We start from the raw sequence: 25,179 nt of genomic DNA on the forward strand, positions 1-25,179 counted from the left end.
CCAAATTTCTCGCCTGGTTTGTGATTTTTAGATGTATAGATTGAAGTTCTCTGGTGACCTGTAATCGTTTTTCTTTGGCGCCAAAGACTATTACCTCAGTTTTGTTTTTGTTTAGCTGGAGAAAATTGTGGCACAACCAGTCATTGATTTCCTCAATGCATTTACCAAGAGCCTGTACAGGGCCTCGGTCTCCTGGTGACATTGTGATATATATTTGTGTGTCATCTGCATAGCTGTGATAGTTTATTTTGTTGTTGTTTATAATCTGTGCCAGTGGGAGCATGTAGATGTTAAACAGAAGGGGTCCCAAGATGGAACCTTGGGGAACTCCACATGTGATACTTGTCTGCTCAGATGTGAAGTTACCTATTGATACAAAGTATTTCCTGTTTTCTACGTATGTTTTGAACCAGTTTAGTACAGTTCCTGAAAGACCTGTCCAGTTCTCCAGTCGTTTGAGTAATATGTTGTGGTCAACTGTATCAAATGCTGCACTGAGATCCAGTAAAACTAGGACTGACATTTTTCCACTGTCTGTATTCAGACATATGTCATTAAACACTTTGGTCAGAGCGGTTTCAGTGCTGTGGTTCTGTCTAAAACCTGACTGGAAGGCATCGTAGCAATTATTCTGTTTTAAGAAGTAACTGAGCTGTTGAGAAACTGCTTTTTCAATGATCTTACTTAAAAACGGGAGATTTGAGATCGGCCTGTAGTTGTTCATTTGTGTCTTGTCAAGATTGTCCTTTTTCAGTATAGGTTTGATTACAGCAGTTTTTAGTGGTTCTGGAAACACACCTGATAATAAAGAAAAGTTGACGATCTGTAACAGGTCTGACTCCAAAGTCTTTGAGACCTTTTTGAAAAAACTTGTTGGCAGGACATCTAAACAGCAGGAGGAGGAGTTCAGTTGACCTAAGATGTCCTCCAGGTCTTTGCTGTTAATAGGTTGAAACTGTTTCATGGTGTTTAAACAGTTTTTTGGTGGACACAGTACATATCCTGGATCTGCTGTTGATGTACCAATTGCTTGTCTAATTTTTTGGATTTTTTCAGTGAAGAATTTGGCAAAGTCATTGCAGGCCATGGTCGAATGAAGTTCAGCTGCCACTGACACAGGGGGGTTTGTTAGCCTGTCAACTGTAGAAAATAAGACCCGAGCATTATGGCTGTTTTTAGTGATGATGTCAGAGAAGTAGGACCTCCTTGCACTCCTCAGTTGTAAATTATAATTGTGAAGTTTCTCTTTATAGATGTCATAATGAACCTGGAGGTTTGTTTTTCTCCATCTGCGCTCAGCTTTCCTACACTCTCTTTTTTCATTTTTCACCAGTGTGGAGTTTCTCCATGGAGACTTTTTCCTTCCAGAGATAACCTTCACCTTAATGGGAGCAATAGTGTCCATTACATTTAACATGTTAGCATTGAAGCTATTGACGAGTTCATTGACTGACCCTCTGGACAGGTCAGGTGTTAATGGGAAGACCTGGTTAAAAATTGCACTACTGTGTTCAGTTATACACCGTTTTGTGATCACTGTTGTTGATATATTTGTGTGGGCTGAGATTTTACTTTCAAAGAAAACACAGTAATGATCAGACAGGCCCACATCAGACACAGTAACCTTTGAAATGCTCAGGCCTTTGGAGATCAGTAGGTCAAGAGTGTGTCCTCTATTATGTGTGGCCTCTGTTACATGCTGAGTCAGCCCAAAGTTGCCCAGAGTGTTACTCAGGTCTTTAGTCCCTTTGTCCTGAGGGTTGTCCACATGAATGTTAAAATCCCCAGCAATAATTACACAGTCAAAATCAACACAGATCACAGACAGCAGTTCACTGAGGTCATTAAAAAAGTCTGTGCAGTATTTGGGAGGCCTGTAAACATTAAGAAACACAACTTTGGATGGGGCCTTCAGCTGTAAAGCCACATATTCAAAAGACTGAAAACTTCCAGGAGATAGCTGCTTACATTGAAATGATTCATTAAATAAGACAGCAACCCCTCCTCCTCTCCTGCTCGCCCTGACCTCACTGATAAAACTGTAGTTAGGAGGGGTCGTCTCGATGAGAACAGCTCCACTGTTACTTTGGTCCAACCAAGTTTCAGTTAAAAACATAAAATCAAGGCTGTGCTCAGTGATTAAATCATTAATTAAAAATGTTTTCCCAGCTAGAGATCTAATGTTTAATAAAGCCAACTTAAGTGTTTTAGAGGTATTACTTGTCCCCTCGTGTTTGGGAGCAGTCTGTGGCACACAAGGTATGTTTACTATGTTTAAAGATCTTTTAGAGTGCAGCTCTCTGTGTTTTGACCAGGCCACATGTCTCCTGTCACCTAAAAGTACAGAAATTTTAAAACCTTCTAGTAAACAGGGTCCCAGCTTCTCCTGGGAAAAGTCATCACTGCCATAATCCTCACAGCCCGGAGCCTTCACACATCACACATCAGACTGCGGAGACAGGGCATGAAGAGGAACTAAGGGGGGCGAGGCTGGGCAATGTGACTTCGATTGCTCTGGTGAGGGCGGGGCTCGATGGCGAACCTTTGGCCGCTCTGGTGGGGGGTTTATGGGGGACAAAAAGGGATTGGGACGGGGGGATAGATCTGAGCCCAGCATTGACCCGCTCCATCATCTCCTCAGTGAATTTCAGGTGTGGGGAGGAGGGAGAAAGGGAGGGGGAGGAGGGTGATGGCCTGTCAGGGGTTTGGGGGACTGGGGAAGGTCGTGGTCCCTTGTCCTGGTCGTTGGTGTTGTTGAGAGAGTTGGAGGCAAATAGGGACCCCTCTTCTTGCCTTAGATGTCTCTCCTTTCTGAGGCTCTTCCTCAGATGCCATGGATGTCTCTCCTTTCTGAGGCTCTTCCCGGGTGGGGGCAAATGGAGCTCCTCCTCAAGGTTTCTGCTGGGCTTTGTCTGTTCTTGGAGTACTGTTTGTTCCTCTTTATGAGATAACTCCTCGTTTATCTCAGCCTTGGCACCAAGCACGGATGGATGACGTATGGAATAAAACAAGTTGGAGGTGAACAGTTTCACCCCTGACTTGTTAAAATTAAATCCATTTGCTTTGAACAGATGCCTGCGTTCCCAAAAAATATTAAAGTTGTCGATAAAATGCACTGAGTGGTCAGCACATGCTGATATAAGCCATTTATTCAGTGTAAACAACCTGCTGAATCTCTCGTCTCCTCCTCTGACCGGCGGTACAGGTCCACTGATGAATACAGCTGCATTCAGAGAGTTTACAGTATTTAATAATCCAGTAAAGTCCCGTTTCAGAACCTCCGACTGTTGTTTGGACACATCGTTTGACCCTGTATGCAGAACAATGTTTGTCACAGTTGGATATTCATCTGCAATTTGAAGAATTCTCTCCTTCAGGTTGTTGACCATATCGTTAGGAAAGCAGAGGACTTTAGTGTTCTTACCGCACATCCTTTGTACATCCTTTACGGCAGAGTCACCCACAATCAGAGTTTCAGGCCTAGCCTTTAGCTTTCCCTGTGGCCTTTCACTTTTCAACAGATTTTCAGACCTTATTTCGCTGCTTTTAGATGGATGGTTGTCCGATATAGATCCAGGGTCCTTTGATAGTGGAGCAAATCTGTTCTGCAGTTTCACATTCAGTTGTTTTGGAGGTTTGTTGTTAACCTTCCTATTCACGATTGTCCAGTCCTGTTTCCTCCCGTATACAGGGGTAGAAGAGCTTCTCTGTCTCGTAGGAAGTGAAGGCCAGTCGGTTTCAGAGATTTCAGCTCGCTGTGCCCTGCCTGTGATACGTCCTCCCCCTTCCAGGAGACATGATTTATGTCTTGGTTTTGCACCAAGACAGTCTAAGGGGGGATTATCACTTGAGGATTTATAATAATGCACAGAGTCTACTTTCTTGGTCATGTTATCTGTGCTCCTTAGCTGTGTACTAGCTTGCTCATCGCCATTGTTTTGAATCAAAGGCAAGGTTGTTTCATTTCCACACAGTCCATTTACCTCCACGTTTACTTCTAAGCGATGAATTTTTGTCTCCAGTACTGCAATCTTCTGCAGGAGGCTGTGGTAGTCATCTGTGGAGAGGGAAGGCATCTTGTTGCTAGTTAGCCTAGCGGTTAGCACCTTTCCAGGCTATTGAGGCTGCTCGGTGCCCAGACGCTGTAATCAGGCTTCAGCTGTGTCTAGGCCACAGACACACGGAGCGCTGAGGACAAGGTAACCATAAAATGTTGCTGTTTCTGTTAAGAACACTCTAGTCCTAATGATCTACAAGTGTCCAGAAGTTATCGCAGGTAAGCTCACACGGAAAAAATCAGCATAAAAATCAATATAAGAAGCAAAGCATTCAAGAGCAAGCTGCGTTAGAGGTCCAGCGTGCTCCATTAAACCAAACTATTTCAATATCAGCATTGATTTAGTCATTGGAAGCACAGGTCTAATAAAGTAACCTCAGGAATAATCATATTATTGCATACGTTTTCTTTATTTAAAGGTTATTCAAAGGTTATCACCCTAACTAATCGACTAAGCAAATAGACTACTGGCATAGATGTGACTGGGAATAAAACCGCAAGAAAAAAGGAATAGTTGTCCTTTGTGTCTTTTTCATGTTATCCAGTTCATTATTCTAGTTTGGGCAGAAGCTGAATAGACAATTTTTCAACTTTGAACTGTTGATTTCTTGGAATCTACTCCACATTTTTTTTTTCTATATAAATTATTACTGCAGATTAAAGAAGGGAAATGTCTTCACTTTAAGTACAGAAAAAAAATGGAAAAGAAACTGTCACAGTAAAAGTTTGCATTTTATTGGTAAAGAAAAAACCCCCAAAAACGATAGAGATGCATACAAATTATAATCTACATTTAGACCACCTCGGTCAGCGGCCTACACGTACAAAGAAAAACCCGAAAACAAACCCAAAGGACAATTAAGTCTCACAGTCAACGTGTTACACTAAAAGGGTTCACTAATTTTACTATACTGATTAGTTTTATGGGTTCTTGGTTTGGCCAAACAGAAAACGCACCCTTTCATACTTAAAGCTACTAAGATGTGACACATGAAAAATAAAATTACGTCAATTCAAGAAGCAGGACTGCAGAAATGTGTACTTTGTTTTAAATGTTTGACATCGCACTCCCGAATTTCTTTATAAAAGAAACCTCCAATATGTTACATAATGGTCAAATGGTTATCTCACAAAAAGTTAACACATAATTCTGTTTCCGGATAACGTATGGGTGTTTAACAAACAAAAAAACTCCCCCTAAAAACAAGACTGTGGGGAGGAGCAGGTTGTTCAGGGGTTCCTGACCATGGAATGTTTTTAATCAAGAAATAAAAATGGTGTGTGCTATGAGGAGGCCTGAGGTTTTTAAAAAAAAAAACAAAAAAAAAAAAAAAAAAAAATGTAGAATTACAAAAACAAACCACAAAAAATAATCATCCAATTCCTCTAAATGATGCGACTTTCTACCGATAATGACGAGGTGGTGGGCTGTGGTGTGGCGGAAGGTGTCTTCTCGGAGGTGGGCTATGCCGTGACATAGCATGGCGTGGGGGCGACTGGTAGCGCGCAGGGGGAGATCTTCTGTTATAGTAAGGAGAATAGCGACCTCTGGATCTGGAACGGGATCGTGATCGATCCCAGTTGGGAGTACCTCTTTCCTCATACACACGGATATAAGCAGTCTCCCCCTAACAAGAAATAACGAAAGAATTACACGACATCAGCTGCAGTTTATCATCAGAGGAACGATTAAATCTCACCATCACTAACACTAACCTGATGTGAACGGAACTCTGTCCCATCCAATCTACGCAGTGCATACTCCATGTCCTCTCTACGGAGAAATTCCACTACACCCTCTCCGTCACGCTGCACATCTGCAAAACAGACATCTCCTGCTTCCCGCATGTGATCCTTCAGATCCTGCCAGCTTCCAGATGGTGGCAGTCCTGGAACAGGAAAAGACTAAATGATGGTGTGGACAAAATATACTTCCCTGCTTAAATTTACCTGACACTTTAAACCTAAAATCTTAGCAGGAAAGGGTTTCATTATTTCTCCAAAGTGCAACTCTTTCTTTAATTCATTATTTTTATACAGTCTGACCTTTACACCTCTTGAAACCTAAAGAAGATGGAGAAGTGGAAGACTTTGCATTTCCCCTGCCTTTAAATTGCTAAAAATGCCAGGAATGACACAACCTGGTTAATGTTAAAACACTATAAAGCTAAGACCTGGATTTGTGGTCTGTCTAAGGTGTTACCTATTCAGCACCAAGTGTTAATTTACACTGTCTTTAATCATTAACACTTTCCATGCACAGCAGTTACTTATTAATGCCAAACCCACAGTTGAAAATACTGAGATGGTCAATCATCCTTATAACCAGTAGGAAAAAACGAATTGACTTTTTCAAGTCTCCTGACTGATAAGTCCACCCACTTCTCCACCCAGTGTTTTAGGTGAACTACAGAAACATTTGACAAAGCACATAACATAATTAATGATACACAATGACAAAATGACACCTACCATCACTATAGCCGGTGTTTGGGGTTACTCAGCCAACATGACCGGTTTCACTTTACTGTTTTGATTTTCATGACCTCATCCACTTAGTCCCTTTGACTTCCAATCCGCCATGAGAGAGAGAAACATATCTGCCTATGACTCATGACGTCCTCAACTAGTCCCCTTGTCCTCCAGTCCGCCATGAGAAAGAGAGAATGATCTGCCTACGACTCATGACGTCCAGCTACCAGTCCCCTTGTTCTCCAGTCCGGCATGCGAATGGGAGAAAGTTATCTGCCTAAGACTCCTATGTCCACTTTCCTACCAGTCCCCTTGATTTCCAGGCCGTACCGAATGAGAGAGTAATATTAATTGGCTACGACTCATGGCGTCCACCTACCAGACACTATGACCCGGAATTCAGATCTTCGAGTTGGGGGTCCAAATCTTCCTCTAGGTGCTCCTCCACCACCTCCCATTGGGCCAGGTTTAGAACGGGGATACTCCACACGCAGCTTGGAGTCCCCATATCCATATCCATTCCTTCCATAGACCGCATCATCTGCATCCCTAAGAGAAGAGAGCAAAGAACTCCTTACCAAAGTACGCCTAGCGGACAAAGGTTGGATATCTTGTCTCCATCCATTCCCTGCCGGCAGTCACTGGAGACGATATACCACAAAATTTATGGTGTCCAACAAGGAGGAGTGTGATTCGAGTTGCCAAAAACCATCCGCAAAACTCACCGTGGGTCTTCAAATCGGACGAAGGCAAAAGGGATAGTGCCTCTATTGTTCTTCAATTCTATTTCACGAATTTTTCCATATTTGTAGAAGAGATCCTCAATGTCTCTCTCCTGGACATCCATGGGAAGATTCCCCACATAGATCCGGCCATCAGACATGTTGGCTGAGTAGGCGACACTGCTGACACAAAAGAAGGGGGGCACCTGCAGACTTTTAGAGATCACTTCTTGCTTTCACAAATAGCTGTGGAAGTGGTCCTTAATCATATTCCTAGTCCCAATCCAAAACTTAGTCCATCCGCAGACAATTCCTTAATTTACACAAGAATAAAGCTTTAAAGAAGGGATGAAGCCGTGATAGAAGTAAATGATGGGCTCAAGGAAAAAAAAAATGGCACAGGACTTCGGATCCAAGCCTGAAAACTTTAAAAACACAGTGTAATGAATGTCCAACCATTTCAGTGATTACAGATCTGTTCTCTTTAAAGTGAGATTATAAGCATACTGTGGGAAAAAATGTAAAAAGGTACTAACAATTACCTGTGTGTAAACGGTAAATGAACTGATGCTTACGTGTTTTTCTACTCTGCTTTTTACTGCAAAAACAATATTTTCTATGCCTTTAACCTTTTTGTTTTGTTTTATGTGGATTAAGCTAGCATGCAATTCTGTGTGTACTAAAAAAATGTATTTTGCAAAACCTTTTAAAAAATGTCTTTATATTTTTCCTTGGAAAATAGGAAATATGTGCCAACCTAAATGGAAATTTAAAAACCGTATACAAGGCAAAAATGTCTGTAGAATTCTAATGACCTTGAAAGTCAATATTTGTTATGACCAACTTGATCCTTGAACACAGCCTGAACTCTCTGAGGGATGTTTTCTTAAAGTAGTCTTCAGGAATAGTTCTCTAGGCTTCTTGAAGGACATTCAAAGCTCTTCTTTGGATGTTGGCTGCTATTTATTCCATTCTCTGTGAAGATGATCCCATACTTCTTCAATAATGTTGAAGTCCAGGCTCTGGAGAGGCCACTGTGTTTTTCTGTCCAGGTATGTTTTTACTGCATTGGCAGTGTGTTTGTTATCAGTGTCATGCTCAAAAATGAAGCCGCTAACAATCAGCTGTTTTCTGATTTTACGTTATTTTCTGTGTTTATCATTTCACAAATTTTTCAAAGAACTCCAGCCAACACCACTGGCTGAAATACAGCTGCAAACCATGACAGAGCCTCCACTATGTTTTACAGATGGCTACAGACACTTACTGTTGATGTACTGTGACATCCTCCTTTCAACCAAAAACTTCAAATTTGGATTCCTCGCTCCAGAAGACCTGTTGCTACTGATTTTTAATCCAGTCCTTGTGTAATTTGACATACCTCAAACTCTTTCTCCCCTTTCTCTTTCCCCCTGTATAAGAATGGCTTCTTACAGCCATCCTTCCACTGAGACCATTTCTGTTGAACCTTCAGTGAACAGTACATAGATCACCTGAAGGTCCAGATGTATCTTTCAGGTCTGACACAGTTCTTTGGTGGATGGATTTCTTCAAGACATGACCTTCAGATCCTGTAGATATATATATACATATTTGGTGGGGGTAAGATTTGCCACTTCTTTGGCCCTCCAGTTTCCTCTCTTTTTTAAATGGACACACTGAACACCATGCACAAATTTCAACTAAGAGCTCTTTGGTAATCACTTTGTTGGTGCCTAGATACTATTTCATGTCTGTCAAACTGTGTTATTGTTGGTGTTTTTCATGAATTCAACAAAAGAAATAGGAACACCTGTGTTTTAATGACATGCTGATATAATACAGTGTCAAAAATACAATTTTAAACTGCTTCTTTGTTAAGTGTATTGTTATCCATAGACATAACACTATTCAAAGAAAAACACTGACTTTCAGAAAACCTGGAGGACTATTTCTCAAGACCACTTTAAAAATTACAAGGAAGTCTAGCTCAAAGCAAAATATAAAGAAATGATGGGCAGCGCAACACTTTCTTATATTTCTACTTGTAAAAAAAGGGAGCCAATAATATGAAAATTGTTTGACGCTTAGTTGGGAGGGCAGACCTCCAAAGCAGCACAACAATATGGAAAACGCATAAGAAAACTGTTCCAGCTTAATGCAGCTCAGCGACTACAACCATGCTATGAAGGTAGGTGATAAAGACACATATAGAGCACTCACTAGTTGCACTCCATATGACATGCAAAATAAATGGTGGATGAAACTAGTTAAAAAGCTCCGTTTCTATTTTATTAGGTTACAACACTCCAAAGGGTCCTGATGAGCAGTTATGCTATCTTTTCACTTCAACTTTCTCAGGAAAGCACCACGCCACCGGCTGTTGGTCTTACATTTGACATATACTGTGTAACAACTAGTCTATTGCAGTGCTGCTGCTGGCACCTTGTGGCAATAGACACACAGTTTGAATCATGTAGTCCGCGATCTATGACGGCAGCTCACTGGAAAAAGGCTAAAAATTCAGATTGTTGCTTTTACACCAATAAGTGCTGTATTTTTGCCCATACTATCACAAACATAATTATTACAAAATTACTTTGAAAAATCGCAATATTATCATGAGACTGTCGCCGTCCAATGTGCATTATTCCAGACTGACACTACTATTACATTTTTCTGTAAACTCAGGCTGGTGATTTTAAAAGCTGCCGCATAAAATTTATATACAAACCCAGCATATTGAAACAAAATGTAATATTCATAAAAACGGTGTTTTGGTGGCTGTCATACAGCTGCTAACAGGTGTTTTCCGTACCCTATACGTTTACCTGGACTTGAAGGCGTTTCCGGGGCCTTGAAAACCCCGTTTAATCGAGCAGTTGCTGAACCTACCAAACCTGTTTAACGTCCCATAGCTGAACAACTGCGATCTGACCTCAATTTAATCTAAAATTCGAGAGCTCCTGGTTAGCATTACCGCTTAGACACTACAGTCCAGATTCGTTCCAGCCATTCAAATTTGGCTTTGCCCTAAAATATCACAGTGGCTACTGCTAAAGTAGTCATAGCTATTGTTAGCAACAGGCGGCTGTAAACGAGGGGTTGCTTACATTAAAAGCAGTTCAGGTATTTTCCTTTCTTTCTTTTGTTTTTGTTTTTTTAAGTCTTGTAACACGGCCTCTGGAGTCGACCCATTCAACTTGACCTTTATATCTAGAAACTAACCCCTAGCTTATAATTTGCACACCAGCAATTGCGAAACCAGCGCAGTCCCTTTGTTGGTAACGTAAGGTCGATCAGCGAGTCAGGCTAAAAAGACTCTGGGTCGGCTACAATTTGCTAATATTTATCGCTTTCAGAGAGCGCATAATAAATGCATATGGTAAAAAAAAAAATTTAAATTAATAAATGTCTCTGATTACCTTTTAGAGCAGGTAAATGTGCCTGTTTGTAGAATTAATGCAACCAGTTAGCACACTCTGCTGCTTCCGCGTAAGTTAGCACATTTACGGGAGATGGCTGCGTTCTTCTTCTACAGCTTTTCATTTCCGGCAGACAGTAGCCACTGTTACATCATTGCTGCCCCCTGCTGCTGGGAGAAGTTGTGGTGACGATCAGTGAGCAGCAGCCGAGCGTTACAATAATGTTTGCTTTGAGAGGGTTGTTGGAGCAGTAGAGAGAAGATTAGAAGAACACGTGCGGGGTGTCTTTGTGGACCTAGAGGAAATATATGATAGAGTGCCAAGACAGGAGTTGTGGTAGTACACAGGAAGTCAAGAGTGGCAGAAAAAATATATATATGTGTGAATATGCACTTGACTTTATAGTTGGTCTGAGACTTACTAAAACAAACAAACAAACAAACAAGAAAAGGAAAATAAAATAATCAATTTTTCCCCTAACCTTAATTTTGAGTTATAAAGTCAAGTTTTGAGATGACCAAAAAAAACAAAAAACAAATAAGCTTTTATACGAAACTGAGAGGGACTAAAATTGAGAACACTGACTGCTTTATTTTGTAACACAAACTAGTTCTCATTTCTATCCTCTGAATTAAAAGTTCATTATTAATTTAATTTTAATAGAGAGAGCGAGAATATCAACTTAAAATCTAGAAAAATTTTCACATTACATAAAAGCTATAAACTGATTTGCACATCATAGAGTGAAATAAGTATTTGATCTTCAAGAAAACACAAGTACCTGGTGGTGTTGCTAAGCAAGGAGATAAAGCGTTTCTTATAGCTGGTCACCACATCTGCACACATCTCAGGAGGGATTTTGGTTGACTTCTCTTTACAGAAACATTTAGGTTTCTTGGCAGGTGTTTGCAACTTGAAGCTTCAGCGTCAAAGATTTTCTACAGGATTTAGGCTGGCTCCCCCCCCCCCCCCCTTTCTTTTCATGTAAGATTTTATGGTACATGCCCGCCCCTCCAGTGGCCCCCTCCATGCAGCAAAGTCATCCTGTAATCCTTAGCAGAAAAACAGTATGTTTCCACCTCGATCGTGGGTCATACTTTCTCTTCCTCCACACACAGTGGGCTGAGTTAAGTTCGGTTTCATCTGACCGCAGCACTTTCTCCCAAGCCTTCTCTGACTCCTTAAGATGTTCACTAGCCTGCACATGTGCCTTGTTCTGCAGGGGGACCTTGCTGGTACCATACAGCGTAGAGTGTTATCAGTATTACCATGGTCACAACTGCCTTCAGATGATTAACAAGCTCCTCCCATGTAAATGGCCTGCATTTGTATAGCGCTTTACACTACATTCAGTCATCCACCCATTCACACACAGGCAATGGCAAGCTACATTGTAGTCACACAGCTGCCCTGGGGCGCACTGACAGAGGCCGGACACTGGCGCCACCGGGCCCTCTGACCACCACCAATAAATGAATAAAATAAATTGAATTGAGTAGCTACAATTGATTGACTGACTGTAATCTCGGCCCCATTGGACACACAAACAATCTGTGGGAACCAAAATCCTGACTGGGTTGTAGGCGATCAAATACTTCTTCGCTGAATGACATGCAAATCAACTTTTATGTAATGTCTTTTTTTTCTGGATTTTTGCTTTATATTCTGTCTCTCTGCATTAAAATCAAATGGCCAAATAATGAGGGACTGTTCACAAACTGGATCAAATAACTATTACCCTCAGTATAAGGCCTCCTGCTTCTCTTAAACCATCTGCTTCTCCTACTACACGACGGGGGAGTTTTTCAGGTTTTTCACTGGAATGAGGCCCGTGGTTCTTGCGTGATGCCTATCGGGGACGTGATGTAACAAGTGAGGCAGGGCGCCACCTCCCGATTCTGACATACCAGAGCGCGCTCATTACGCAACACTCCAAATATCCAATCGGCAAAGAAGTCTGCCGGTCTCAGTCTGCTTGCAGCTGCCGCTCAGAAAGGCGAAGAAGGCATGTCGTACACTAAGTTTGTAGCACCCTTGGTCAGGGCAAACTCCGGCAGCATCCGAAAACTGCGGATTTCGCCTGCGAGATGCCGCTCAACAGTCGCATCCACCAAAACTCGAGAAGAGAAGGAGCAGCAGCAGCAGCAGAAGACGAATGGCTGCACCGTGGTAGAGGCTGCGCCGGTTGAACTCATCAGCCAGTCTAGAAAAGCTACCAAAGCTCCGCTGAGTAAAACCCACATCGACTTCGAAAACACACAGGAAGCCTATAAGAGCAAAGGTAATATTGAGCTGCTCCGGAGTCTGTTGGTCTTCAAGCTGTGTACGTTTGACATCCTGGTTGACAAGAACAAAGAGGTGAGTTGACGGGACTGATCGGCCCGATAACGCATCCTCTGTTAACCCTACACACACGTGCGTTCAGATCAGCACCAAGCCGGTGCACCGCTTTACCAAAGCTCAATGAACTCTCCGCGTTGGCGCGCTATGAATGTGTTTCCGCTTTTGACTCGCCGAGGTGAAAATGAAAAAGGGGCTGTAAACCACTCAGGCAGAGTAACCTGTTGTTTTTCTTGTCCCTGTCATGTTTTCAGCTGATGGATCTGAGCAGGAAGCTGCTTGGACAGTGGATGTTTGAGAAGCTGATGAAGATGACCTTCTATGGGCAGTTTGTGGCAGGGGAAGACCACAACTCCATCAAACCGTTAATTCGGAAAAATGAGGCCTTTGGTGTGGGGGCAGTTTTGGACTACAGCGTGGAAGAAGACCTGACACAAGAGGAAGCGGAGAAGAAGGAGATGGAGTGAGTAGCAAATACACACGTAGGCTGATTTCTCCTTAAGGAATGTGGTGCGCACAACTTGCAAATGCCATATAAGATAAGAGATAAGATAAACCTTGATATATGTGTGTGTCAGATGAGATTTAGTGAGCTGCATACCCAGGATTGTTCAGCTCACTAAATCCATAAAAGCCAGCTGAGTCAAGTTTATTTTGTATGGCACAACATCACATGGTGTCATCACAAGTGTGTAACTGCACCACATCATAAAAACCCAGAGAAATCAGAAAACTGTGGAAGAGAGGTCCTCTCCATTACTTGTCTCCATGTGTGGCTGTAATAGGAGCCGCACACTAGAAGAGCAGCTCCAGGACTGAAAAAAATCACAGTAATGGATATTTTAGCAGTGTTAGTACAACAAGTTCATTAAAAGACTGAGAAACTGTAGTACGTGTATTACCTGATTTGTATTGATATCTTTAATTGTGAATTAAATGAGTAATTTGACTGTTAGTTTCCACAGAAGTATTTAGGTCTATGTCTCCATGCATATAGCTCATGTTTTAGAGCCTCTCCTCTCATTTTGCCTCTTCTCTTCGGCACATTAACTAACCATATGCACATATGAAAAAATGTAGTTGTGATATTTGAAATGCTCTTGGTTAACCATTGCCTGTGTCTCTGTACTAAGTTGTCCCTCTGGAAATTATCACTTAAGTTCAAGTTATGTGTCCTACTTGAGTGTCAAAACTATTCCTCTGGGCTGCACTTTGATATCAGTGTCCTCTTATCTTATCACCTCACAGACGGCTTCTGTTAGGCTTTTTATCAAAGCAGTGCCAGTCATAACATGTAATGCTTTATAATCAAAACCTAATTTGTTTGTGTTATTCTCAGGCAGTTCAACAGTGCTTGTCCTCTATTGGCTCGCTAAGACAGGCCTCCCTGCTCTGATTGGTTGAGCCAGTTTTTCAGAGATGGGATGGGCATCATTGAAAGGCCTCATGGGTTGCCATGAGAGTTGCTTTCAGGAGGCACATTGAGGCACACTAGCAAGTGTTACACGATATTCTGTGATTTAAAATACCCACAGTGCTCTACTTAGGACTATCCCAACACACACAAACAGACACAGGAGGAACTAAACTGCTTTTTCTGATAAAGACCAATGATGCCTCATCATGCTAACTAACAGATGCTAACACTAAGGATATTTCCTCTGTACTTTTTTTTTTTTTACAAGTTCTAAAAAAAAATCTGTTAGTTAATTTAAAAAATCAATCAAAAATCTAGTTTTGATTTTTATTTTGGTTAACTAAAATGTTCTTTCAAATCAAGTTTTAGTTTTTAGTTTAGTTTTAGTTCACCTTGGCTATTTGCCTTTGTTCCCCAATGCGTCTCTCACGTCGCAACATAACTTGAAAAGCAGGTCATTGTCACGGTTGCATAAGATTTCATTGTGACTGTTAAAAGAACGAAACAGTGCTTTTTATCATCATGTCATCTGTCTTTTTAAACTTTTCAGACTTTCTGCTATTCATTGTCTTATTACTGTTAGTATGCTGTGTTATAAAAGTTGCTATTGATCTGACTGAAAGAAACAAAGATGAGACAAATTTTCTGTTGCCTTATTTTTTTTTTACTGTTCTAATGACATTTTTTTTTTTTTTTACAGTTCATGTGTTTCTGAGGCAGAGAAAGAAAGTCCAGGTATGTGTGTCAGTAAAAAACAAAACTAACAAACTTTATTTTATTTTTTATTTTATTTTGCATACGTCTCTGACTAAAGAACTGCCGTGGAGTAAGCTGACAAGGCTGAGCTGCTGACTAGTCAGCTGCTTCAGCTGTTCGGTGGTTTAGTATGCATAGTTATGCATCCACGTAGTCTAGTCAGGATGTTACTGGTTATAACTGGATCTTGTGGGGGCTGAAATGTCAAGTTCAACAGACACTGCGGGGTGAAGCTGGGTAGTGTTTAAGGGGTTGATATTTAATGTGTTTGTGTATCATTTACCTGTTGGCAATCACTCTGAGACAAACTTATTTTATACTTACTTCAAATCAGTCTTTGTGGGAGCTGAATTAAAAGTGCTAATGTGTTACATGCACATTGATTTGCAACCAGAGTGGCTAGTTTTAAATGAATAAAGTAAAGCTTGTTTTTGATATCTATTGTGCTCTCAGTAATTGTAACAAACTTAAAAAAATGCCCCCCTTTAGGATGGAATTCCTTCTGATGAAAATCCATTCACGTTGTAGGATAAATGATAGCAGTAAAACTGCTCCTCTTAAATCAAATGCGATCAGTTAAGGCAGCATTATAGCCATCGTGTTACTTCAGGGCTCTCGGATTCGTCGGAGCTCTCCAATGACCATCCCGGATTTTCCACTGCCTCCTTTTCCTCCCTCGGTTTTCACAAACACATTTGTCTCTATTACAGTTACATCATCTGCAAAGCTTAAAAATAAAACACACGCACCTCCAGGATTTTATGCAAGAGGTATCTTGCATGCTATCTAGGTCCCGAATAAAGCTGACTTCTTTGGGGGCAGTCACTGATGCAAGAGTAAAGAAATCATGATTTCTAATTTCTAATCTTCTGGTCAATATTATTTTTATATGTAAGTATGTGTGTGTGTTAGAATTACATTGTCTAGCCCTATGAGTAGTTCAAATTCCTAATTAAATATTTATTGGTAACTTGAACAAATTTATCATTTTATTAAGGCATTTTTTAAAATACATATAGTTGTTATTAATTGTTGCATGTGTGACGATGTTCATGCAAACTTTCGTTCAGATTGGGCCACCTGTTAAGGAAGAGCTTGGGTACATACAGGCATTATGAGCAAGGGAAATGGTTATTGGTTATTGGTCAGCCAGGTTTTCAGAATCTATTTCACAAATTTTTTAGCAAGTTATCAAGAAGACACCACTTTTCTCTGCACTGCATTCTCTATATCTGTGATGCTCCACTGCTACATGTGCTCCACACATGAGCTATATAATAATAACAACAATCCTAAATTCCCTCAAAAATCTTGTTCTTATTTGCACATATAGGACAAAATATGCACTGGATACCTTTGATAGACCATTATAGTTGCATAGTAATGATGTGTTGTTTAGGCTCTAAATCTCCTTTGTATGTGAATTGATTATTAATCGTCGGGATATCAAAATCTTGGTGAACTTGAGGGTTTTTTTTCATGCAACAAGCCACTAAAGTTGCGTCTCACTTCAGGTGCGGATCATCGTGAGAAGAAGTACAAGGCCCATCGTCAGTTTGGAGACAGGCGCGGGGGAGTTATCAGTGCACGAACTTACTTCTATGCAGATGAGGCCAAATGTGATATGCAAATGGAGACATTCATAAACTGCATTAAAGCTTCTGGTAAGTAGTACAACTGCTGGTCAAGCACAGTTTGGGTTCATTTTAATAGTGTAAAACATAAATACTTAAAAAGTAATTTAACGAAGTAGATTATTTATTTAAAGAAAAAAATCTAATAAAAAAAAAGTGACATGAGGTTTGTTGTTTCCTCTCAGGTGGAGCTTCTAATGATGGATTTTCTGCTATCAAAATGACTGCACTGGGTCGTCCACAGTTCCTTGTAAGATTAACGTTTTTCATTCATTCATTGTTAACTGAAACGTAGTGTCGCAGGGTTTAGACTTAAGTCTTAAATGACCTTAATTTAGCAAAGAAATGTAGCAGAAGAACTAGTCTGACTACAGGAGGAAATCGTTTTCTTTTTACTTGATCACTTCAAAGTTTTGATCAGTAAAAAAAGTAGTTTTTACATCTCAGTGTCAAAGATTAAAAGATAGTTAAACTGTTTGATTTTTGTCTGTAAACAAACTACTCTTGTGGTCAGTTAACCCCATTACAAACCCTCGGATAAAACTACTGCTGTTACTTGATAATTAATATGTTGCCCTCTGTTCAAACAGCTCCAGTTTTCCGAAGTCCTGGTTAAATGGAGACGGTTTTTTAACTTCCTGTCGGCGCAACAGGGAAAATCTCAAATGACGGTTTTAGAACAGAAACTGGAGCTGGAGCAGCTCAAGGTGATATGCAAGTTTATGCTCAAATGATGTCTTCATGTCATTTTTTTTTTAGTTATTTTTAAGGTGTTCCAACCTTTATGGTTCTCAATAATGAACTGAGGTGTACTCTCATTGTAGGAAAGTTTGACTGAGCTGGGTGTTGGAGCCAAAGATGACATAGAGAATTGGTTTACCGGAGAGAAGCTGGGCCTGTCTGGGTAGGACAGTCACTCATTTGTTTACAATTAATCTCCTTTAACTGCACCTTACTAATTCTTCATCCAAGTTATTTCTAGTTTTACCTTTATTCAGCTTTTTCTCTTTTGGCTTTATATTCTCATGTCTTACTTCTAGAACAATTGATCTGTTGGACTGGAACAGTTTAATAAACGACACAACAAAGATTTCAAATCTGCTTATGGTGCCAAACCTTCAGGTGAGTCATCATCACATGACGTTTTAGTGGTTTGGAGGTGGGAGAAAAAACGACTGGATTTCAGCTGTTTGGTTTGAATGATCACAGGTATTGCTTCATCTCTTCGCTGTTTCTTATTCCCTGTGCAATACACAGATAAGCTGTTACCAGGCACTCCATGTTTGTTCAGCCATTTCCACTGAAGTGGAAAAAATTATCATGCTTGACTGAACGCAAACATAAAACACCCTTTGCCTTAATGCCTTCCCTACTACCTTTTGTTCAAAACCTTTACTGGCCTTACTAAAAAGAGAATCGGCTGTTTAATTCAGGCCAACTGCAAAGAATCTGCGGTGGGATTTTAGGAGAGCATCAAGTTAGTTACAGTTAAGATAATATGAACTTAGTAAAGGTAATCTATGCTATTTTATGTCTACTGTTGATAACAGAAATACAACTGTGTTCGACAATCAAATGTCTCTCCCTTTTTTGTACTTGTTCTGCTATTAATCTTGTTATTTCTTCTCAGTTGTGGCCTCCTTTGGTCACTTGTTGTCTTATCTCTCCATTTTCACTGTGTCACAGCATTACCTTCCACATTTTAGAAGCTTATAAAGCCAACAAATCCAAACTTTGGAGGCTTTTAAAGGCCAATGAAAAAGATGACTACCTTTTTCTGTTAATTATTATGAACTTTTAAAGTAGATAAAATGCTTCTTGTACATGGCTTTTCTAATTTAGGATTTATCTATAGCTATGTTATTAAATTTATGGTGTAATAAACGATTTAAAATGAGGAATAAAACTAGAAAAATGAAGTGCCAACAACAGCAACAGCTGTGTTTCTCACCTTGTCATAAAGTCTTTATTGCTTTGTGGCAACAAGTTAAATTGCCAACCTGGGGGAACATTATGCCTTCCCACCACAAGCAAAAACATTTTAATGCATTAGAATAGCATGTTTTGGGACTTGTTTTGGGAAGTGCTCATTTCGCATTGGCCATGTAGCCAGTATAATTGAGGGCAGCTGACAAATATAGGAAACGTTTCTGGCACCGATGTTGAACTCTTTCCTGCCAGTCACATGGAGATAAAATTTACGGCTTTATATTAATCATAAAGTCGATTAATATCTTTTTGTTTTGGTTGCATAGACCGGCCATCTGGAGCCTTTGCTGAATATATTTACCGAAGAAGAAGAGAGGCAGATGAAGAGAATGCTGCAGAGAGTGGATATTCTGGCCAAGGTGAGGACACTAAGCAACCTGTACCTGCAAATAGTGTGGGCAACAATATAGGGATAGGACACGGTTTTATATGGTGCTTCATATTTTACTCTCTAATTGTTTTTGTGCACTCCAGCATGCTGTAGAGAACGGGGTGAGGCTAATGGTGGATGCCGAGCAGACGTACTTCCAACCAGCTATCAGTCGCCTGACCCTGGAAATGCAGAGGAAATTCAACAGAGAAAAGCCAGTCATTTTCAACACCTACCAGTGTTACCTCAAGGTGAAACTGCAGTTTTCTCAATGAAGCTGAACTCGACTGATAAACTAGTGTGTGTCGTGATGATTGTTGCTACTTACTAACCTATCGAAGCACACAGAGTATACCGATAGTGTTTTTATTTTGCAGTATTTCTTTAATTATGCTTTAACAATGCTTTATTAGTTAAAGCAATGTTTTATAAGAAACAGGAAGTTTCTTTGCCAGAGTGCTTTCCAAACTGTGGCACATCAGTTTGTTTATTACACAAAAATTAGTCCCAAATCTGCCAATACTACTGCCAGTTTCTCCCTCAATAATCTGTCCATAAGTAATGAGGTGAAATGTATTTATATCTCAGCATCCAAGATCAAAATCTGTAAACTGGGTCTTAAGCAGTGTCCACAGATCTTAAGTCCAGTGGGAACAACTTCAACAGCTCCACAACCTCAGAAATACATAATTTCCTTGAGTCCTTAGCCTGGACCGAGGTACCACCAGAAAAATGTTTGTACTTCATGAAAATGTTTTATCTCTCATCCAAGCGGCTTCTTCATTCCTAAAACCAAATGGTGGAGAGTGCCAGTTGTATAATCCCTAGTGTGGGTTGTCGTTTAAGATTATTAATCATGTGCCTCATCACATGAAACAAGGTCTGAGAAATACTTTTCTTTCCAAGCTTATTGCACTACCGTGACCTGGATGACTGAGAACCTACACAGATAGTGGCACCTGACCACAGAGAGTGCTGAAAGTGATCACCACAATCTTCATCTGAACTCTAAACTTTATGTGCAGTGTAAAGAGAACAAACAGGATCTGATAATTATGACACTTTTCTTGTGATTGTAGTGATGAGGAAGATATAACTACAAGTTAAGAGCTCTCCACATTTTTTCCTTAAATGATATGGCTTTTTATATATATTAAAAAAACAAAAGATATTTTGTGCACATTAATCATGCAATTTTGCATCTACCGATGTTACAATTAGCATAATTGTGGTTATTTTATGCTAGGTTTGGATGCCCTTTTAAGTTTGTGTTGTTAACGGCATTTAGGAAGCCTACGACAACGTGACCTTGGATGTTGAGCTGTCTCGGCGGGAGGGTTGGTACTTTGGTGCCAAACTCGTTCGCGGAGCCTACATGTACCAAGAGAGAGCCAGGGCGAAGGAAATTGGATATGAGGATCCAATAAACCCAGACTATGAGGCCACTAACAGGATGTATCATAAGTAAGTCTTGAATTTTTATCAAGCCGCTTGGTGATTCTGCTAGAAATTGCATAAATCCTAACCGTCTGTTCCACTGTTTGTTTAGGTGTTTGGAGTATGTGCTGGAGGAGATTGAACACAGCAGGAAAGCAAATGTCATGGTTGCAACTCACAATGAGGACACAGTGAAGTTCACCCTCGATAAGTACGTTTTGTCCTTGAGCACTTTACATGTGCAGAGACAAAACTCAGATTTAGTTTGAGCATGTACAAATACCCTAAAGCTTTCATTTCTGAAGGATTAACCCTAACAGTCTGAACTCATACTTGTATAACTGCTCAAAGTGAAATATTCCTTGTAAAGCCTCCAAAGCAGCTGTAGGGTTAACAGAGAGTGGTGGGATAGTATGTTCCACATCTGATTATGTAACAGTCCTTTAAAATGTGTTTCTCTGTTTTTTTTGTTTTGTTTTTTTTCCAGGATGAATGAAATGGGCCTGTCACCCACTGAGAATAAAGTTTACTTTGGACAGCTGCTGGGGATGTGTGACCAGATCAGCTTCCCACTAGGTATGTTACACTCAGCACTAAAGTAAACTGCATGCTGCGAAATCACCGAGGCACATGTCATGTAGGCGTGTGGTCATGTGGTCAAAGACGTACCACTGAAGTGTTGTTCCCAGTGATGTCAATGCTACGATATCCAGGCAGTCACTGACCTTGTCTGAGGTCATGTTGACAGCAAACACTTTGTGTTGCCAGTGCCCTTCACTTAGTGTTAGAAAATGTCACGCTTGTCCTGTCATAGTAGTCTGAGGAGAAGTTTAATGCTACTCTTATTCCTGTGAATGATATTAATCATTGTACAAACACAACATAACATTTATCATCCAGGTTCTTTAACAGCTGCTTCAACTTTATATTTTTAGACTGTTGCTGTTTAAGTCATTTGTTTGATTTTGCAGATGATTAATCCCTCAATACAAAGGAGATATCTATATCTGAGAAACTCACTAAAAGAGGAGTCAGACCTCGGTGTCACTTAACACTCTCAGGCTCAAATTAAACTGCTTGTTGCTCATGCACTGGGTAAAACTGGTTGCAAAAAAAAGGTGCTGCACTAAAAAGCTTCCACTAATTGCTTGGATTGCCTGTGGTTTTTATTTATGTCTACTAAAACTCTCCAACTAGTAGCCGAGTGGTAGTTAAAAGCCTAGCAAAAATGTAAAAGGTTCGCCTTCAAAGTAAAAGTTTTCAAAAGGTAAAGCTTTTATTTTACTTTACGATGGTTTCAGTTCAGCTCGGAAAACAGCTGGCCAGTATTTTTAGACAAGTCCTTCACTTTCAGGCAAATAACGAATGTCACTGACTGCACTCTAGACTCTAGACCTGTGTGGCTCGGCTTGTAGCATTTATTTTCCTCCAGCCTCCAGCTTTCACTCACAATCAGTCGGGGGGATGGTCTCTAAGCCAGTGTGACTAGGGCCTTATTCACTTGATCCTACATTGTCCCATGATTGTTAGTGGTCAAGTGTCTGCAGAACCTCAATTTATTAGTTTTATTGCAATTTAAAAGTGATTTATTAGGAATTTGATTTATAGTTTCTTCTGCACCATTCGTTACTTCACCTTTTTTCACTGAACATTAACACTCCCCATACCTCCCCCTACGTTGGTTAGCGGAACAGTCGAGCACACAACAGGACTTTGGCTCATCTGTGTGCTCACAACTTGAAATATTCTGGTTTAAACTGGGGTCTTGCATGATTTCACAGGACTCTTACTTCAACTATTGTGAAACAGGCACAGTTGGACATCACGTAGATTGTGAACTTAAAGACCGTTTAATGTCCAGTCTGACTACACGAGTCATTTGTGTTCCCACATGCACCTCTGTCAGGTGTTGTCTGGAAAGCTCAGGACTTCAGTGCATGTGTGAATACAACTTGGTACCCTCTGTTTGTTCACTTCATTCGCGATTGTTAACTTAATGTATTCTTGTATTATAAGCAGAATGTATCGACTGCATGCTGTTATACACCATATTCACACATGGTGGTGACTGTGAACACTGAATCTCCTTCTCTTATCTGAAAACAGGCCAAGCAGGTTTTCCAGTCTACAAATACGTTCCATACGGCCCTGTCAATGAAGTAATCCCCTACCTGTCCCGCCGTGCTCAAGAGAACCGCGGGATCATGAAGAGATCCCAGAGAGAGAGGAGCCTGCTGTGGAAGGAGCTGAGGCGCAGACTGCTGGCTGGTCAGATTATCTACAAGCCTGTTTACTAAATCACATTTGCAGACAATATGCAAAATATTTCTGGGCATTCCACCCTTCTTGGTGTACCTCTGTGTTAGCTGCTCTTTGTAGCTGGGACTTGTCTTTCCTGGTTCACTAGAGGACAGAGCAAAGACTGTTTTTCAGCTTTACTGACAAATATTTTAAATATTTAAGTATTCATGCAATACAGTAGTGCTGAAATATTGCAGCAGAAGATGTTAGGTCACATTAAAATGTGATTTTAGTATTTGTTTAACTTTTAAACTGGCCTTGATAATTCTTAAAATCAGCATACATCTAAAAACTTTTTAAAAATAACTTAATGTGTGTGTATTTCTAAATGGTGGTCTTCCCTGATAGACTACATTGAATTATTCAGTGGAAGATAAGAAATTAGGTTTGAATGCCAAAGTTGGCCTACTTGTGTGCATAAAAGCCATCCTGTGCTTTTAAAAATTGTACTCTTTGCATGTTGTGGTAAGTATTGTGTTGAGTTAAAAGATACAAGTGCCTTATGGTTATTTTTTTCTTACTGTACACCACTCCAAAGGGTAAACCTTTTTAATTAGGGATTATGTGTGAAAACATGATTACTTTGCATTATAGCAACTTTAATTGTATTAAAACTGCATACATCTGTAGTCACGTTTGTGGTTTTTAATCATAATCAGTTCTATAAAATTGTAAACAATAGATTTTGCATCCCGGGAAAGATGATCCCTGTTTCAGTCTCTCATGTCCACTCCACAAAAGAGGAACGGCAGATCAAATGGAATTATTGCTGCAGATGCCTGCAGGCGAGATAACTACCTAGTCTTTTGAAGCACATGTTTGCAGGAGCAAACCTTCATTTCGCCTCTGATAAAACAAACAGCAAACAGAGAGACTCGGTGTGATCCATTTGAGGAGTTATTAATGTTTTGATGCTTCAGTTGTTGACATCTGCCAGATGGCCTAAATTTCACAATCGGTGAAATCGACGGCATGCTCTGATCCATGAACGGTGACAGATGTTCAAAGCAGAAACACGGGGACTGTTGTGACCTATGTTTCAAAATGTTAAAAAAAATCATGCCGTAGATAATTTAGCAGTTTTTAGGTAGCTTTCATTCAAGTACTACAAGAACAATTGCACTATTATATAATATAAGCTGTGGGCGAGGTGAAATGGCATGTGGCTTTTGTGATCATGGAGAAGAATTTTACAAAGAGGTGTTGTTGTGAGCATCTTTGAATGATTTGTGTTACCTTTAATTTGTCACCCATACAGTTTATTGTATATGTAGATGTCAATTTCTGATGAGAGATGTTGTCTTGTGTCTTCTCTTTTATTTTCTTGTTTTATTTCGTCATCACTGCTGTATCAAGATATTATGTACTTGTGTAAATATATGTAAATAAATAAAATAGTTAATTTTAAAGAAAAAGAACAAGAAATGTTTGTTTGTTTTTTCTTATTCAGACTGCAAATGTTTATGGTGGTCCCAAAGACTGACATAATTCAGTTCAATTCTCAAATCACTTTTTTTCTATAACACCAATTCACAGCAGTTTGCTTAAGGTGCTTTATACTATAAGGTAAAGACCCTACAAATTTAGAAAGAAACTCCAACATTCAGATAACCCCCTACGAACAAGCACTTTGTGACACTGGGAGGGAAAACCTCATTTTTTGCAGGAACAAACCTCTGGGAGAACCATGCTTAAGGAGGGGCAGCCATGTGCCATGATCGTTGGGATTGAGGAGAAAGGGAAGAGAGCAGAGAGAGAGACAGGACAAAAGACAATGGGAGACAGAGCTTTTAATAAATACTGCTGATTAAATACAATAGCGGTGTGTAAACGGAGAGTGGAAAGAGATGGGTAAAGAAAATGCTTGGTGCATCATGGTAAGCTCCTGAGCAGCCTAGGCCTATTGCAGTGTAATTAAGGAAGGGTTTATGGTCACCTGATCCAGTCCTAACTATAACCTTTATCAAAAAGGAAAGCTTAATGCCTAATTTTAAAGTGGGTTACACGACATATTTATTAGATATTTCAGATTTTACATAAAGATCTTTTTTAGAACCATGAGCAATAACCTTTATGTCTTAAAGATCAACCCGTAAAGATATACCTGTGTTCATCTGGGTTCGTGGGCAGATAAAGCTGTGTGTCATCTGCATAGCAATGAAATGTCTTCTAAAAATACTTCCTAAGGGAAGCATGTATAAAGTGAAGACCAAAAAAAGTACTGGTCCCAGCACAGAACTCAGAGCTAAATTTTGTGTGGGAGGAAGATTCTCCATTTAC

The 25,179-nt window shown here is 40.1% G+C and overlaps 2 protein-coding genes across 7 annotated transcripts; one reads left to right on the forward strand and one right to left on the reverse strand.

Moving 5' to 3' along the window:
* Nucleotides 1-4,770: 4,770 nt before the first annotated feature.
* On the reverse strand, nucleotides 4,771-11,567 carry srsf9 (serine and arginine rich splicing factor 9). 6 transcript variants are annotated; one of them, XM_026173870.1, is made up of 7 exons: nucleotides 11,437-11,567; nucleotides 10,656-10,950; nucleotides 8,745-8,822; nucleotides 7,255-7,431; nucleotides 6,909-7,078; nucleotides 5,774-5,946; nucleotides 4,771-5,685 (listed from the first exon to the last, which is right to left on the reverse strand). In XM_026173870.1, exons 4-7 carry the CDS (start codon nucleotides 7,410-7,412, stop codon nucleotides 5,461-5,463), a joined length of 726 nt encoding a protein of 241 aa, XP_026029655.1. In that variant the 5' UTR covers nucleotides 7,413-7,431; nucleotides 8,745-8,822; nucleotides 10,656-10,950; nucleotides 11,437-11,567; the 3' UTR covers nucleotides 4,771-5,460. The 6 variants fall into 6 exon arrangements, with proteins under 6 accessions (XP_026029655.1, XP_026029654.1, XP_026029653.1 ...); XM_026173869.1 differs by lacking the exon at nucleotides 8,745-8,822 and having other exon boundaries at nucleotides 7,255-7,434; XM_026173868.1 differs by lacking the exon at nucleotides 8,745-8,822 and having other exon boundaries at nucleotides 7,255-7,457.
* A 1,007-nt stretch (nucleotides 11,568-12,574) lies between these two features.
* On the forward strand, nucleotides 12,575-24,314 carry prodha (proline dehydrogenase (oxidase) 1a). Its single transcript, XM_026173860.1, has 14 exons — nucleotides 12,575-13,013; nucleotides 13,250-13,458; nucleotides 15,113-15,147; nucleotides 16,683-16,832; nucleotides 16,988-17,052; nucleotides 17,393-17,509; nucleotides 17,627-17,706; nucleotides 17,843-17,924; nucleotides 19,058-19,150; nucleotides 19,266-19,412; nucleotides 20,450-20,625; nucleotides 20,711-20,809; nucleotides 21,086-21,174; nucleotides 22,705-24,314. Exons 1-14 carry the CDS (start codon nucleotides 12,663-12,665, stop codon nucleotides 22,893-22,895), a joined length of 1,884 nt encoding a protein of 627 aa, XP_026029645.1. The 5' UTR covers nucleotides 12,575-12,662; the 3' UTR covers nucleotides 22,896-24,314.
* The last annotated feature ends 865 nt before the right edge of the window (nucleotides 24,315-25,179 follow it).

This window comes from Astatotilapia calliptera, chromosome 7 (assembly GCF_900246225.1).
Source record: "Astatotilapia calliptera chromosome 7, fAstCal1.2, whole genome shotgun sequence".
Lineage (NCBI taxonomy): Eukaryota > Metazoa > Chordata > Actinopteri > Cichliformes > Cichlidae > Astatotilapia > Astatotilapia calliptera.

Coding starts and splice junctions, on each gene's coding strand:
- prodha (XM_026173860.1), top strand. CDS start 12,663: ATGTCGTACACTAAGTTTGTAGCACCCTTGGTCAGGGCAAACTCCGGC. Junction 17,510..17,626: donor TGGAGCTGGAGCAGCTCAAG/GTGATATGCAAG, acceptor CTCTCATTGTAG/GAAAGTTTGACTGAGCTGGG. Junction 17,707..17,842: donor GAGAAGCTGGGCCTGTCTGG/GTAGGACAGTCA, acceptor TCTTACTTCTAG/AACAATTGATCTGTTGGACT.
- srsf9 (XM_026173869.1), bottom strand. CDS start 7,412: ATGTCTGATGGCCGGATCTATGTGGGGAATCTTCCCATGGATGTCCAG. Junction 7,079..7,254: donor GTCCGATTTGAAGACCCACG/GTGAGTTTTGCG, acceptor CTCTTCTCTTAG/GGATGCAGATGATGCGGTCT. Junction 5,947..6,908: donor ATTCCGGGTCATAGTGTCTG/GTAGGTGGACGC, acceptor TTCCTGTTCCAG/GACTGCCACCATCTGGAAGC.